Source organism: Podarcis pityusensis (genome assembly GCF_964106645.2).
Source record: "Podarcis pityusensis genome assembly, chromosome: 2".
In the NCBI taxonomy this organism is placed as follows: Eukaryota; Metazoa; Chordata; class Lepidosauria; order Squamata; family Lacertidae; genus Podarcis; species Podarcis pityusensis.
In genome coordinates, this window is record NC_138029.1 from 41,607,821 (window position 1) to 41,624,885 (window position 17,065).

At 43.0% G+C, this 17,065-nt stretch overlaps 1 protein-coding gene and 1 long non-coding RNA gene across 2 annotated transcripts in view; one reads left to right on the forward strand and one right to left on the reverse strand.

The window, feature by feature from the left end:
• PIK3R6 (phosphoinositide-3-kinase regulatory subunit 6) overlaps window positions 1–17,065 on the forward strand; it is a 45,132-nt gene that overhangs the window by 22,738 nt on the left and 5,329 nt on the right. Inside the window, exons 12-21 of the mRNA XM_080995443.1 lie at window positions 151–243; window positions 1,021–1,480; window positions 2,730–2,829; window positions 2,944–3,066; window positions 3,744–3,854; window positions 3,990–4,080; window positions 4,475–4,545; window positions 5,536–5,626; window positions 7,217–7,287; window positions 16,312–16,424. Of these exons, the coding sequence (XP_080851569.1) occupies window positions 151–243; window positions 1,021–1,480; window positions 2,730–2,829; window positions 2,944–3,066; window positions 3,744–3,854; window positions 3,990–4,080; window positions 4,475–4,545; window positions 5,536–5,626; window positions 7,217–7,287; window positions 16,312–16,424 (1,324 nt within the window). The remainder of the gene's footprint in view (window positions 1–150; window positions 244–1,020; window positions 1,481–2,729; window positions 2,830–2,943; window positions 3,067–3,743; window positions 3,855–3,989; window positions 4,081–4,474; window positions 4,546–5,535; window positions 5,627–7,216; window positions 7,288–16,311; window positions 16,425–17,065) is intronic.
• On the reverse strand, window positions 8,793–16,304 carry LOC308471463. The gene is made up of 2 exons (XR_013982976.1): window positions 16,112–16,304; window positions 8,793–9,309 (listed from the first exon to the last, which is right to left on the reverse strand). It is a non-coding gene; the product is annotated as an uncharacterized lncRNA (long non-coding RNA).

A 17,065-nucleotide genomic window follows, 5' to 3' on the forward strand; every position in this document is an offset into this window, starting at 1 on the left:
TTTTAAAAAGCCCATGGACTTCCACTTTCCCTTTACCGTATGTTTCCCTCGACCTCTAGTGTAGTTCCTAGTCTCTGCTTTTACTCGTCTGGCCTTCACTTTACTCCTTGAAATTGAAAGATTAACAAAAAAATTCTCTCTGTCCTACAGATGTGGAGAAGACAGCAGTAGAAAAAAGTTCAGGCATCCCTTTACCCAACCCTAACATCAGCTTCCACTTGTGGAGAGATGAAGACCAGCTTTGTGAGTGTCTGTTCTCATGGCCTGTATCTCACTTGGAAGCAGCTGTTGTTATCCTTTTTCACTCTGTGAGAGGGCAAGCAGGGCGGAGTCACTCCAGGGATGCAGTGTCCCTGTGGTCATTGCAAGCAATATGTCTTTGGCCCCTTCTGGTTTCCTTTTGGCTACCATTTATCCTTTGAGGTGTAGTTTGCTGCAGACAGTTCTTTTGGGGGGCAAATGGCAGTGAGGAGGGGCTGCTTCTCAGAAGAAAACCTGCATGAGGCCCTGATCCAGAGTAGAAGCATAGGGGCCCTATGCTCACAGGGCCCCTGTGATTTCCCCCCCTTTCTTTCAAAATAAAATTGACCAGTTTAAGCATGTCTCTTTAAAAATGTACTGCACATAACATGTGCTTATCCTTGCCATGCCTACTTTCTTTAAAATAAAGAAAGATAAGATAAATATCTTTCAACATGGGGGAAATATTCACCTGTATTCTGAAGTTGTAGAATCCCAGGAGGGAGGTAACATGTTTTTCCTCCTGAACATTTTGATTGGCTCTAACCATCTCAGGGGAAAGGATGGGAACCAATAAGGTAGTGTTTTCGTGTCAGGAGGCAGCCTACATTATATTAAAACATGTTGCGTATGTGCACATAGACTGAAGTAGTCTGGCCTATGAATGTGGGCAAGAAACTTTACTTTTGTAGTGTTGGGACAATGCCACACTGTGCCATGTGAAGATTCAAGAATTATGATGGCCTCCTAGGTATTTCACAAACCATCTCTTCATTTTAGGGAAGGAGTTGGTGCTATTCCTCCGTTCACCAAGTCAATCCTGTGAACAGGATTCCCTGAGTCCAGAACTGGATATCTTTGAGTTTCAGGATATGGGGCCAGACTTTGACTGCTGTGAGCAGACACGTTTCTCTGTGCTCTCCAACGACAGCGGGATTGAGCGAGACCTGCCCAATCTGGGCGATGAAAATCAGTCTTCTTACACTCCTGAGGCTGAGCACTCTCGGCTCCAGAGGAAAGGTTGCATGAAGAAGAAGGGGTCTCCTCTGGACAGCCTCGCTTTCCTACAGAGCGGCTCTAATGGGCAAGGAGCAAAGCCTGCTGGGAAGCTACATCGGAAATCTGGGGGTAGCGTCATGGAGCCGGTGGCTCAGCTGAAACGGCTGCACACAGCTCGTGTCTTGGTACTGGGTGATGACAGAATTCTGGGGCGCCTAGCCCAGGCCTATTACTCCCTGAGGTAAATGACTGTCACAATGACTTTGAGAAGAGGGAGAGTTTTGCTGTGTTTGGGACAGAGTTGCTGTTTCTGTGTGGTGGAGTTGCAGTATCTCCTTCTAGGCCAGGGGGGTCCAACTTCTCATACCAAGTGGGCCGCAAGAATACTTTGACATGGAACCCATGGGCCACACACTGCCCATACCCTCCAACATTTCTCTGAAGAAAATAGGGACATCCTATTCCATAATAATAATTTATACCCCACCCATCTGACTGGGTTTCCCCAGCCACTCTGGGTTGCTTCCAATATATATATATTGTGTGTACACACACACACACACACACACACACACACACACACACCAAAACATTAAATATGAAGAAAACTTCCCTATACAAGGCTGCCTTCAGATGGCTCAGGGGTTGGATAAATCCATACCCTCCAAGATTTTTCTGATTAAAATAGGGACATCCTAAGGAAACACTGGACATCCCAAGATCAAACCAGAAACTGGGGCAGCTTCTGTAAAACCTGGGTGCCTTCTGTAAAACCGGGACTGTCCCTGGAAAATAGGGACACTTGGAGGGTCTGACATTGCCTTGTCGTGTGTGTGTGTGTGTGTGTGTGTGTGTGTGGTGTGTGGTGGAAGCAAGCCCAAAATTTGATGCTGCCCTCCCCGCAGCCCTCACACTGCCTTCCCAAAGTGAGGCACCAGGCTTTGGGAAGGAGGCATGAAGCTCTGGCAGGGTCTTAGAGCGCTCCCACCTCCTTCCCAAGCACTAACTAGGCTTTGGGGAGGAGGCTGGAGGAAGGGTGGTGCAAGGGCTGGGCCTGCGGGGGTGTCAAATATTGCCAAGGGCTTCCAAAAAGGTATTGAGGGCCACATTATGCCCTGGGGCCATGTGTTGGACCACCCTGTTCTAGGCACTGCTGATGTGAAAGCATGGTCATGATTAGAACAAGGTGTTAGTATGAAAATGGCAAGGGCACAGGCAGGTCTCTTTAGGGTGCTCAGCATGACTTAATGGGAAGTTTTATGCTAGGCTAGGGGCAGCGGGGGGAGGGGGAGGAACATACCAAGGAGTTCCATGGGAAATAGTGGGAACCATATTCTTCCTGGCTAGAGAATGAAATGGATTCCTCCCCCTACATACCATTATTTGTGGCTATCAGAATACTATGTGCACAGGTCCACCTGTGTCCTCTCCACCACAAGAGATGAGATACTGGGATGACATAAGAACAATTTTCCCTTCCTCATTTCCAGGAAGCGGGAGAGCAGACGTGCCTTTCTTACACCAAGGCTAAAAGTGCAATTTTACTATGTGCCTGTTGTGGAGGAACAACCCACATCTTCCCCCACCGAGGTGAGCAGCTCAGGGCCATGCAGAGGACGACAGAGCTAAATTGTGGCCATCCTCTTCCTACCATGTTCTTATGCTCTTTGTGCTGGTGAGCTTATTCTTCTACTTCTCTTCCAGGAAGGTGCTCTGCCTGACCAGACAGAGCCTTGTGAGTTGGCTGCTTACCTTGGAAGAGCTGATCCATGGTACGAGAGCAACATTAACACCCTCTGTCACATGATTCCGAAGCTGGCCACCATGGTAGGAGAGGAGCCCTTCCTTCTGCTTGTATTCCTTAGAACAGGGATAGGAACCCAAGGACTCCAACTCCCATCAGCCCCAGCCAGCAGGAGCAAATGGTCAGGGACGGTGGGAGTTGTAGTCCAGCAACATTTGCAGGCCCACAAGTTCCCCACCTCTGCCTTAGAAACAACAATGGGAATTTTTGGAATGTTCTTCAGAGGGCAGAAGGAACTGTCACTGAGGCTGGTGCTCAGTCAGAGGCAAGGGCCAAGTACTTCCAGATCTTACGTATACCTGGGCCAAGGGTAACCCTGAGGCTCCCACCAGCCCTCAGCCAGGATGGTGAATCATCAGGAAATATACGCATTATAGTCCAACAGTTGGAGAACACCGTGTGGGCAACCCCTGATCTAGACTTACATCCATTAGCATGCTTGCTGGTGAAAGGCTAGTTCTTCCTCTCCAACTCATAATAGAGGTAGAATAGAATGGCCCAAATTTTTTTTTTAAAAAAAATTAGTATTTCACTTTCTTGGCTCTAGTGTTGTAGATACAACATGAGTTGTGTGTATCATCCCTTGGCTGCCTAATTCACCAAGCAGGTGAAATATCAGGAATGATCAGGAAGCTAACAGAAATAGCAGGTAACTTGGCAGTTGGTTTGGACTGATGCAGTCGTCTTTGATCCCACACAGCCCTCTTCTCCAAGCAAATCTACAGTCTCTGAGCTGTTCATCCTTGACGTGATTGCGTACTATGTGCGTCTGGGCTTGCAGCCAGTCTTCTTCCAGGTGTATGCAGTGAAGGTCAGTGCTCTCTTCTTGTTCTTTGAGCATTGTGAAGTTTACCACCAGGCTGTACAAAAATTATATTCATGACACTTGTAACAGTTCACCCACTTGGAAGGAACCATGCTTTGAGAGCCTCTTTCTGCCTTTCAGGTTTTCTTCAGTAATACAGATTTAGAGCCTGTTGAGGACATTTTCTTGATTGAACTGAGTCTAATGCTTGAAGACTTCAACCCTTCCAGAGGTCTGTATCTCATTCCAGGGCTCCCTAGATATCGCAGAGCTCCTTTCAGAGCTCCCTGATCTCTCCAGCTGGGGAAGTGTTCGCTGGTCTTCAGCCAGGCTGTGTCTCAAGAAAATAAAAAGTTAAGAAAGGAGGCAGAAGGGTAACTGGTCATTGGGGAAAAACACCAAGTTGTGTGTTCTTCTGTGATGCCATGAGTTGCAGAACTCATTGGCTCTTATTTTTCCTGTCACTTTTATTCACATACTATTCCCACTCCAGCTGTACTTATAGGTCCTTATAAGGGAAAGTATGCCCCAATATTCATCCTCTCCCCTCCCCCTGTAAACTTAAATGGGAAGATAGCTGTGTCAGTATCCCAGCTAATTGAAATCTGTGGCTGTTTCTTTTGCAGACACTCTACCAACGAAAAAGAAGCTAGCAGTAGAGGTTCCTGGTGCAGATCTTACACTCATGTATAAGAAGGTGAGAACATTTATAAATACCGTATTTTTCGCCCCATAAGGCGCACCGGCCCATAGGACGCACCTAGTTTTTTGGGGGGAGAAATAAAGAAAAAAAATCCCCCCCCCCAGGCACGGGGCTGGGGCGGGAAGCTGTCCCCCGAGCTTGTGGGGCTGGCGGCGGGGAGAAGCAGGCTCCTCCCCGCCGCCAGCCTTCAAACCAGGTCAGGGGACAGCGGGAAAGGCGCGCTGCGCCTCTCCCGCTGTCCCCCAAGCTTGCAGGGCTGGCAGCGGGGAGGAGCAAGCTTCTCCCTGCTGCCAGCCTCCAAACCAGGTCGGGGGACAGCGGGATGGCGGCGTTCCTCCTCGCCGCTCTCCCCCGAGCTTGTGGGGCTGGCGGTGGGGCTCTCCTGAAGCCTGGAGAGCGAGAGGGGTCGGTGCGCACCGACCCCTCTCGCTCTCCAGGCTTCAGCGAAAGCCTGCATTCGCCCCATAGGACGCACACACATTTCCCCTTCAGTTTTGGAGGGGAAAAAGTGCGTCCTATAGGGCGAAAAATACGATAGTAGGCAAGAAGGGACAGGTACAAAGTCCTGGCAATCATCATGGCATTCTAGGCAAAATATTTCACCCACATTAATTATTTGAGGCTATGAATGCTGAAAGAACCTGTAATTTGTTTTCATTGATGGTCCAGAAAATATGGATAGACTTCTAGAGAGAGAATTAATCTGTCCTGGCTTTTCTTCCTGCATATTTCATGCTTACCCAGAATGATAGGCTTCTTAGTTGCTGGATGGATGGGGCTAGTTCTCCACTGTTCTCTGTGCTGATTGCCCGACACATGAAAGGCATAGGACAATGGTCTACTAGAGTAAAAAGAAAAAAAGAGCACTGTTACAAAATATAGAAACAGCAATGGTTATACTGTATGGTTGAAATAATAACCCATTGTTTCCAATAAGGATTGATGCATTTTTTTCACTGGGAAACAATGGTGATTTCTGTCTAGGTTTTACTGAGTAACCGTGAGAAGGAGGAGACACTTTCACTGCGATCCACAGGCCTGGTTATTAAAGCCATTCCCTCAAATGAGACTGAAGGTAAAGGCATTGTATAGGTGGGGACAGCACACACTGGTTTTCTGGGGTTCCACTTTTCTGGATTCCTAGCTGGATTCCTGGGCGAGAGCTGGAGTTCTGCAGATGACATGCACTCTTGTTCCAAAGTGAAGGAGCAGTCTAAACTTGCTTCATGGTAGGTATACATTCTTTTTGCCAACTTGCTGCTGTCACAAAAAAATGGGGAGCGGTTAAGATGTCCACTTCATTTCTGAAGAGAGGGACAGCTCAGAGTTAATCTAATGTATATTTTAGAAAGCTGTTTGTTCACTATGCATTTGGACTCTTCTTACAATATTGTAACCAAAGTATGCATGATGGATCCTGAGATCAAACAGCAGGTTTTTGTCTATGTTTTGAAACAGTTGGATACCATTTTGCACCAAGATGGTGGGCTGAAACTTTCAAAACTCTACTGATATTTTGATTTCTTAGAATTCCTTAGCAACTCTAGGTATGAGGCTGCTAGTAATCAAATAAGAGAAACAAACAAGACCCACAGAATGCCAGCAAATTGGTTTGGGAGAGACACATTTAAGCAATCACATGGTGTCTGTCCCCCCCCCCAAAGAACCCAGCAGTTGTTTTCTTATGCTAAAAAATGTTCTGTGAAATGAGTGCCTTAAGATGTTGCAGATACCCTATCAGTCAGTGTTCTGCACAACTCCTTCTGCTTCAAATTGATGAAACTTGTTCCCCCCACCCCAGGCTCAGTCCTCAAAATGTTATGTAGGACAAACAATTAGTGAGGTTTCCAAAATTGTGTGACACCTACTTTTATGCATGCCTGTTTTTTCGTAGACACCCTGTTCCTGTGAGGGAGCAATCAGCTGCTAAATTACGGTTTTAAAAAAGAAATGATAAATGAATGGTGGGACTTGTGTTGGTTATCATCTGTGATGCTACATGCACCACCCAATAGGTGCCAATGAAACTCATACAACCACCTTCCATGTAGCAATGGAGGAGCTAAGCTGGGGAACAAATACACACATTTTCCCCAGCAATTTTGAACCTCAGGGAAATGTTTGTATCCCTTCAATATATCCTTCAAAGTCCTTCTTTAAGAAACACTTGGATCTTCCACAACAGGCATAGGCAAACTTGGCCCTCCAGATGTTTTGAGACAACAATTCCCATCATCCCTGACCACTGGTCCTGTTAGCTAGGGATGATGGGAGTTGTAGTCCCAAAACATGTGGAGGGCTGAGTTTGCCTATGCCTGTTGCACAAAAACAGAGTATGTTCATTGTAGCTGTATGTTCATTGTGTAGCCCCCCCACCCTGCTCCCACAGCCCCCCGTATATCTTAAAAGGTCCTAGGAAGGGAGGAGGAGGAGGAACTATAAAGTCTGAGTGAACTTCTCCATGCTGTTTCTCAGGGTAGGAGAAACAGTGTTCTGACTGTGTTCCAGAGCTCTCTTCTACTGCTGCATAGAACGATGTTAGTCATGGAGGAAATTTGGGCCAGTGCTAAACATGGCAGGGGATCATGCAAATGCTTCAGTCGAGGCAAAAAGAAGGGGGAAAGTCATGACTGATTCATCCATCTTTCTTCATTGTACTCTGCAGATCTGGTGTGCTTGAATGTGAATACTACTGAAGTTGTAAAAGTATCCAACCTCTCAGGACGATCATATTCTGTAAGTGACACTCTGATTCTTCAGAATTAGGAACCTAGTGGTGCTGCTTAGTATCTACAGGGGGGAAATGTAGGATTTTCCACCTATTCTACAATACAAAGTAGGAGAGAATAATAAAAAATGTTACCCTCAATGGAACTTTATGAATCCACCTAGTGTATAAGTTAAGTTTGCTCCAAATTTTTTCTGAAGCAAAAATCAGCAACCCTAGACCCATTAATGAATAATCATCATAGTTGAACATAAAAATTACAACCTCCTTTCCTCATTCTTCTGTTGACCATGTCTGCTGAGTCTCCATCGGCTTCTTTATTAACTACATCTTGCTAAAATCTCAAATTCCAACCAAAAAGACCCAGGTGTATGTTTTTTTTGGGACGGAAACTTTCACACACAGCAGTTCTATGTCACTATGTCAGGTGCCAAAGCCACTCTGATACTTGAATCAGGATCCCTTCAAACTGTTTACTTAGGTTATGGAACCTTGTGCTTTCCCAGTGAGGAATGCAAATCCTGCTTTCCCAGAAAAGAATGTTACATGAGTCCTTTGGGTTAGAAAGCAATCAGGCTTGCAAGGGTATGTGTGCACTTGGAATGGAAACTGTTAAGCTTCTTTGATGAGCCCCTTAGTAAATTGACTGCCTGATGCTGACCTACATCTCAGATCACAGGATATGTGCAACACAAAGTGGCTTTGCCACAGGACAAACAGCTCAACAAGCATTTCATAATTTCAATTGCATAGTCAGCCTTGGTGTGATGCTGTTGCACAGATATTTTCTTCCTCTTTTCATCGTGGCACTATTCTTCCAATATGTAGCTCTTTACAATTTCACATGGCTAAAATTGAAATGACAAAGAAATATCCATTGCCTTTCCAGAAGGATATATAAGTCACTAGGTTTGTAATCCAAAATGTTAGATTCTAAATTACATTTATTCCTCAAAGATTAATTTTATGCTGCACCTGTGAAAAAAAGGAAAAAGGGGTTCCATTTCAGGCTTATACATCGCATACGCTTGCTTTTCACTTCAGATTTCTCCCCCATTTAACCATCAATAATTCCTACTGAGCTGAAGATTTTTGAATAAAACAAACTTATATGCACAGTTGGAACAGCATTTCCATTGCAATTAGTATCAGTATCTGAAGTGAGAAATGAATTATCAATGATTTCTCCATTGCATAATTTATCAAATAGGCTGATTACACCAGCAGGGAATATTTAAGTTTCCACTCTTGTCAATGTCGGAACCAAGCCACTATCTTGTAACCACTCACTTTGCAGGTTTCTAAATGTTTATTGGCAATACATAATTATTTTTTTCATTGGTGAACCTAAGAGCAACAGTAAAATGCTCAACAGTCATGATTATAAACAGATTTTACCAAAATAATCTGTCACAGTACAGAGCTTGTGTAGTGAATTGCTTTGTGGAACCTGACACGGAAAATAAATGGCATTGCATTTTGGTTTGTTGAACGTGGTAATTAATGTTTTGTAAAAAAAATGCTTAGCTAAACTTGTAGAAGGACTGATATCAGTAATGCAACCTGAGGACTTCAGAAGACTTATGGGTTGTATCTAACAAAGTTGTCCTGTTGTGCAAGGACCTGTGCAGTAGAACTTCCTCTCCCTGTGCCCCCTGCCCAAAAATCTGCTCTGGAATGTTGGGGTAACCTCCAGAACAGATCTGGGTGGGGTGCAGGGGGCTCCAGGAGAGAAAAGAAAAGTAAGACCCACTGTGCAGCCAGAGCTCCTTGCGCTAATGGGATGACTTCATTGGATACAACTGCATGTTTTTTCCACCAAGTAGCAAATAGGAGCTTTGAGAGAGTGGTGGGAAAGAGCACAGGGATAAGGGTTAACCCATCCTTCCCTAGTGCCACGGCCCCACTCCAGTCTGCTCCCCTTGAGGCTGACATTGCTATTAAAGGCAGGAAATCCTATTCACAGATCTTCTGAATCATGTCTGGATGTGCCCTGAGAGACAGCTTTCTAGAGCAGGATTTGTTCTGTGCTTACTGTTGTAAATAAAAATATGCCCTTTTCCCTTATGGGGTATCCAAGAGCCCATATAGAGTCCTTACATAGGTTCCCTATTGGTAGGAGAAAATAACAGAGGCCAACCAGAGAATATTGAGAAGCAAAGCAGCTAGTAAGCTTGATCTTTATTGATCTGTTGCAACAGGGTACTCCCCTCACACGCAGGAGAGGAAGAGGACCCAGAACAATGGCCTGCAAGGCCTTATAAAGACTTTTGAAATTCCCATTCTCTAGATCAGGACCACCCCCAGAAACATTATGCATACATCACAGAAGGGGTGTAACCTAAGACCACCCCTCAGATACATCCCCCTACATCACAGAAATTTAAATATTGTTTTTCTCCTGTTGTTGTTTATCTCCTGTCTAGCAGGTTACTTGATTGGATTTCCTGGGGAGCCTGGCCATTCTTTTGTAGTGGTAAAATACTTATTTCCTGGGCCAGGTCACAGGCTCACACCTTATTCAAACAGACATATCCTTGAGACAGGATTTGTGAGGAAAGAGACAATGGGGAGGCTTTTCCAGGATTTGGTCAGTTTAGGAATCAAAATGGTTCCAGATTGGTCTTCCTGTGTTGATCTATGTACGTGTGGTTATGAACGTTGCCATATATCTAAAACCATAAAATTCCTATCACATTATTCCCCCCTTTGGGGCTAGAATTTTTCTTAAAAATTTTTGCCCCACAAATAATAACATCGTATGTTGTAAATGGATGCCTTTGTATGAATATATCATATAAAAATAACACATGTTGCGTTTTGCTACTAAATTACTTGTGGCATTCTAACACTTTGGGAGAGACCATTTACTCAATAGTGTTCTATGCTTTACACCTAGCAGGAAGGTCCACTAATGACTGAAAAATGCAGTTGGTGTTTTGTCCTTCGCCATTTTTGTGTGTTCTCAGGTGTCAAGCTAGCTCTTCTGTGGTCTCACACCGGCATAGTGCTACAGCAACACATCCTGTCTGTTGAATCCCCTCAGGGCTTTCATTTAACCATGTTGCCTGGCATTCACCATAGCTGGCACAGGTTTGGGCATCTCGTGAGGGAGATGCCTTGGCCTTGGCCTTTCTATGGGATTTTATTATAGGCTGTGGTCTTGCACTCATGGGAAGTTGCTCACTTGCACTTAAAGGACCAAAAAGCTAATTGCAGCCTGGATACACTTGCCCAATTCAAACTGAGTCCAATTTGAATTTATCTTGCCCCATGGTTCTCAACTTTTCAAACCAATCTGTTAAAAGAAAACCATTCTTAAAAGGGCACTTTGTCCAAATAAGTCAATTTAACTCTATAAGGGATCATTCCTGCTAAACCAAAGCATATGCACCTTCATGTACCTGGTGTTTTATGGATCCAGAAGCTTGTCCTTGGCAAAACGAGGTTTAACACATTTTAAAATGGATAGGGAAAGTTGGCAGAGTGCCAGGTGGAACAATGAAATGTGGTTATAAATTGAGCTAAACATTGGACTACACAATAGTGTGAGCTATTAGAAAGTATAAAATGCATGAGAATTCTCCATTGGTGTGTAAGCAATAAGACATAAAACATAAAAACAATTACAGACAAAAATAGCCCCCCCCCCCCTGTGGAAATAACACACTGTCAGACACATTTCAACATTCCTACGTAATAACACATAATACAAAAAAAAAAAAAAAAAACTAATTAAATATCAGTTGCATATCTTGACACAATTGTGATCTTTTACGTATGTATCTTTTGAATCCTGGAGCACAGAGGCTTGAGTTTCAAAAGTGAGAAAATGTCCTTGCAATTCAAGTCCTCCCCCCTTTGTCAGCCCCACTCCCCCATCAGTCTATATCCTTTGAAAGAGATAGCTGTGGGCACTTTGAAAACTCTGGTGTTGCAGGTCTTGTGATGGCGAAGAACTGAGTTGAGGGGTTGTTGCTGCTTTTCATCATTGCACATCTGTAGAAGTGATATCCTGTAAGGGGCAGGGTTTTTGGGGAGACTTAAAAACACAGTTAGACAAGGAAGGGGCAAAAGGCAAAAAGGATGTCCTCCAGTTCCCATGGGAAGCTGCAAATAATAACAATCTTAGTGTATTAAACATTTTATTCATTATCACATTTCCATATAATTACTGTTATTATCTGCTAAGTTTGTTTGCTTTCCTTCACTTAATAAAAAATTACTCCACATGTAGAGAAAGAGAACTGTAAAAAATACAAGAAAGGTTAAAAATTAAAAAGAAAGCAAAAAATTAGATTACCAGTTAGATGAAAACGGACTTGACACAAAGACATCAGATTAAGAAAAGAACCATTATTAAATAGTACAAAGATATTATCAAAACCACACAGATTACTACTGGACTAAAAAAAAAAGGGAAAACAATGGGGAAAACTTAAAATTCACCATGTGCTATCCAATAAAAGAACTTCATGAAACTGACTTTCAACATGTGATGAACATGTCCCCAAAGTAAAACACACACACACAAAATGACCTATAAGGAACCAAAAATAAATAAATGCTAAGGCACACAATTAATAAGAAACTTGAAGTAACCTGAAGTAATCTGTTTTGGCATTCTAACATCCCAAATGATGTGACAACATCAGCTGTAATGTTAATAGTGGAATACTGGGAAATGAGTTAATACCAAGAAAAAATGAATGGCAATTTAAAGTTGTGCAAGTACCTTGCACTAGCCAAAATGACAGAATTAAGAAATGCTCAGGCAAAAAGGTAAACAAATACCATTCCACAAACAATGTTTGGTTGTGCTTCGATTAATTTCATATATATAATGGAAGAACTGATAAAACGAACTTAATAAAGGAAAACAGATTATTTGTAACCTAAAAAAAATGTCAAAGCCACAAAGAGATAGAGGGAAGTCACTACTATAGCAGGGATTCAGACTTCTTTTGCTGAACAGAAAGAAAGTGACTGTTTGGCTTTAAGGGAAGAAAGACAAAAAGAAAAACAAATGCAATTACTTTTTATAGAGTATTTAAATCACTGTTTGCATCCCCTCATTATCATTTGTGCTGTGGGAGAAAAGAAAGGACACTCTGTTAAAAGGGAAAATTATTTCATGTGAGAGGTCTGTCAGGAAATGCTGTTCCTAAAATGCATAGGCATATACACACACACACCAAAAAAAAAAACTTATAAAATTTAAATCCCATGGGGGGGGGGGGAGAAACTACTCAAGAGAGGAACTCACAGTGGGAGTGCTTTGATATTTACCTGTGAAAAGAATTTGGCATGTCCAGTACTTAACTCTTTTGTCTTAAGTAGCCCCTGGAGCAAAACACATTAAGGGCGATTTCCCTCAATGGTTCCAAGTTTTACATAAGGAAATTTGTATAGGTTTCACGCTCTCCAAACCTTCTCTCTCCCCCCCTCCTTTCTCTCGCTCTCTCTTTTTTGTAAGCTGATCTAGCCTCTGTGCATGTGCAGAGTTCATGTCTCAGCAAACCTTTTATACCATTGAAAATGTTGCATCTTTTGGCTCAATTAGAATAAGGAAGGGAAAGGTAAGGAGTAGATTTTAAAAATAGGGTTAGATTTTAAAACAAACAAAAAAAGAGAAACTCAGCAATTTAAGTATTCACCAAAGCTAACAATTTCAGCCCAAGCAAAAGGGACTGCTTCCTTTATGTACAGGAAAGGGCTATCATTATTGGTCATTTTATCTGGTCATTCGCGGAACAATCAACCGCTCTCTTATTTATGAGTAAAAATGGCCAGAGAGTTAGAATTCATAGGATTTTTTTTTTTAACATTCTCAGTCATTTCAGCCTTACCATTTGCAGACAAATTTTACTGCCCTTTATTTACAGGATTGGTCAAGGCTAATTCTACTTGATTATTCATTTGTATGTGCTTAAACTTTGAGTAGACTTTTAAGTCTGATTTTTGTAAATAATAGACAAAACGATAAACACTGTAATCACTTAAATGCCTGATATCACCAGTTCTGCTTCAAACATCATGGCTTCACCTCACACCTTTTAAAAAACAAAGAGCAAATCTGGGCTGAATTTCAACACATCACCTCACCAGAATTTAAGAATTACCCTCCAATGCTTGCAGACACATGGCCTTCCACACAGCCACAAATTGGGAGAGTTGAAAGGGACCCTGGGGTCATCTAGTCCAACCCTAAAATACAGGGTTCATAGCAAGATTTGTACTACCAGAAACACACACATACTTATGTACACAGACACAACTGGGGAAGAGATCACAAGCCATGCGCCTATCACAAACCATGCGCCTATCATGTACTAAGGAAGAGGAAAATAAAAGTACCCAACTTTATACAGAACCCTTTTAGCAGATCTTGAAGCTAGTTTGAGTGAGAGTTTACTTCCTTAGACTAGAGAGTGAAAGTTCCTAGATAAATTATCTTTAAAGACTGAAGTGAACATTTTTCCTAAGATAGGGAGAGGATCTCTTATAAAGCATAGTTAAAACAGCCATAGATTTGATTTAAAAGGAATACAAAAGTGACAATTTTTCCTGAACTTGCAGAGGAATAGTAAGCCTAATCTATGCCCCCCCTTTGCAGTTTCCTTTAAAGGAAGCTTACTCGGGAGTAAATTTACCTGGCACAGAATAAGAAGGAGAAGGGAAAAAAAACCTGAAAGAGACAGAATGAAACAGGGGGGGGGGGGGCATTTTCTAAGAAAAGAGGCCAGGAAGTCTTATAGAGACTGATATCAGGAGCCTTACAATAACTCTTCTGTCCAACCAAATCAAAGTTAAAACTGGACTCAGATATTTTTCTTAGAAGGAAGACCATACTTTCATAGGCATATGCTTAATGAAGTACATACAAGGAGGAAGACTCTTTTGAGCCTCTCTCAAATAACAAACATTTGCACACTTCATTCTCATTTTTGTCTTGTTTAAGATTGATAAGGCCCAACATGGCTTTCTTAGATTTAGAATTTGGAGCAAGCTTGCATTTTTATTTCAGATGGCACATTTAAGATAAGCAGCTGCTGGATGTGTTACCTAAGTACAATTTAAACACAGGAAAAACGTTTCTTAAAGTCCAGGCGGGAAGTAAGCACCAACTGGGCTTCTTTCCCATCAGGAGTTTGTGGGTTCATTTCTTTTGATTGAGGTGCACCCATTTTAAGAATTTTAATAGCGCTAGCTTTTACTTTTATACTGCAGTCGGGGTTTTATCCCCACTTTTCAGGAAACACAATAAATAACCCACAGTACACTCAATTTGGACAACTCCGAGAATTAGTACTGTGACACACCGCCGTTCGTCTGGCCTGACTTACTAGGCTGGTACAGCTGTTGGCCTTTCCTGGCTACTAAGCTAACAGTGCGGTCAGCGATCTCAAACCTCCCCCCTTTGGTCATTACTCAGCCAGGGAGCCCACAGCAACCTCCTGCCTCTTACAATCTAACCTGAGAGTTCCCTACTGGACGCTTGCGTAGCGCAGTGCCAGATTGGGACTCAGAAATGACAAAGAAGGAAAGGAATCAGGTGCCCTTGCTTTCTCTGCTCACAGGTCATCTCTAACAAAGATCGCCATGGCAGAGGTGCGGCTGCACCTGGGAGTTATAGTTTTTCAGTACAGAAGAAAAAGCACGACCTTTTTCTGGGCAAAACTCCGAAGGAATAGGTCGGCATATAGACTGTAGAAGGGAAATGAAAGAAGTCACACACAACTTTTGCCTGGGCATACTCCGAAGGGCTAGGGCTGGTGTTGAGAACGAGGGGACAGAAAGGAGAAGGCAATTTTTAGATGAGGAAAAAAGTAGAAATTTTAGATTTGAAGGGAAAAGGAAGAATTAAAGAATTTTGGTTGCTGTGGTTTAGAGACCCCAACCCACTACCCGTGTTTCCTACTTAATACTCACTTCCGCATGCGCTGTTCCTGGTGATCCCACGATGTCTTGACTGGTTGTTTAAGGCCGGCCTGATCAAGCGTTGCTTCCTCTGGTTAGCCCCGCTGAAACTCCAGTTATTTCCAGACCCTGGGACCGATGGAAGACTGGTTATTCCTCCTGGCAAACTGCCTGGTGCGCGCTGGATAACCAGTCCTTCCTCGCTTCCAGAATCCGGGTAACCAAAAGTCCCTTCGTGCGTGGTCGCCATCTGTTGTAAATAAAAATATGCCCTTTTCCCTTATGGGGTATCCAAGAGCCCATATAGAGTCCTTACATAGGTTCCCTATTGGTAGGAGAAAATAACAGAGGCCAACCAGAGAATATTGAGAAGCAAAGCAGCTAGTAAGCTTGATCTTTATTGATCTGTTGCAACAGGGTACTCCCCTCACACGCAGGAGAGGAAGAGGACCCAGAACAATGGCCTGCAAGGCCTTATAAAGACTTTTGAAATTCCCATTCTCTAGATCAGGACCACCCCCAGAAACATTATGCATACATCACAGAAGGGGTGTAACCTAAGACCACCCCTCAGATACATCCCCCTACATCACAGAAATTTAAATATTGTTTTTCTCCTGTTGTTGTTTATCTCCTGTCTAGCAGGTTACTTGATTGGATTTCCTGGGGAGCCTGGCCATTCTTTTGTAGTGGTAAAATACTTATTTCCTGGGCCAGGTCACAGGCTCACACCTTATTCAAACAGACATATCCTTGAGACAGGATTTGTGAGGAAAGAGACAATGGGGAGGCTTTTCCAGGATTTGGTCAGTTTAGGAATCAAAATGGTTCCAGATTGGTCTTCCTGTGTTGATCTATGTACGTGTGGTTATGAACGTTGCCATATATCTAAAACCATAAAATTCCTATCACATTACCCACCCTTTGCACAATTCTATTGCCGGTTTTTGTTTTCTGTTGCTAAGGTAGAAACTTGAGATTCATGCCACAGAAAACAAAAAAACTTGCTAATCCAGTAACACCATGTATTACATCACTTGTTTGCATTTGGCCTTGACTAAAAAAAGCACTCTAACCGCTAAGCAGAGCATTTTGTTGCATTTTTTTTCCAGTTAGTGACAAACACTATTCGAACACGCAACATCAAAATCAGAAGCACAGAACAAAGGACCTTCACTGTGTGCCTAGATAAGGACTCTAGGAGACTCTACAAGAATGTGACCAGGTAGGGCTCTCCAATAAACTGTATATTATTAACTTTTCACCCAGGTGTCCCTTCCCCATTCCTCAAAGTCAGTTCTTGAACATGGTGTGGGTGCTACTAATAAACACTGTCAACTCAAGAACTGCCTCCAGGGAAACTGAAATGGATCAGAAGCAGTGGAGGACTTTGGTCTTTCAGATTTCAGCAGTTTTATGCTGCTTTATTTGTCATGGTCTGACATTGGGATATGCAACTTAAATCACTCTGAGGGCCACATGTATCTTGTTACTAACTCATGGTGGCTAGATGTAACTTACTGGGTGACAAATCAAGGCTTTAGTCCTTTGCGGTATTTTAAAACTCTGTTGGTTTTTGCGCATACATCACTGTAAAATTTAGATGTTTGGGGAAGATATTTTATCTCAGTAGTGGGGAAACTTTGGGGCCTGAGGACCAGAGCTTTATTTCCCTGCACCCCATGCATCAACTTTGACAGGTGAATGGGGCCACCCACCTGCTGATGATCTGATGCCATGATGACATTAGGTGCCTGATAGATGGGCATGGTGATAGTCTTGCTCACTGTCAAAGTTGTCTGGAGGGTGGTGGTCTCCTTCCTCAGCATGTTCCCTAGAGGGAAAGTAGCACCCAGCAGGATTGAC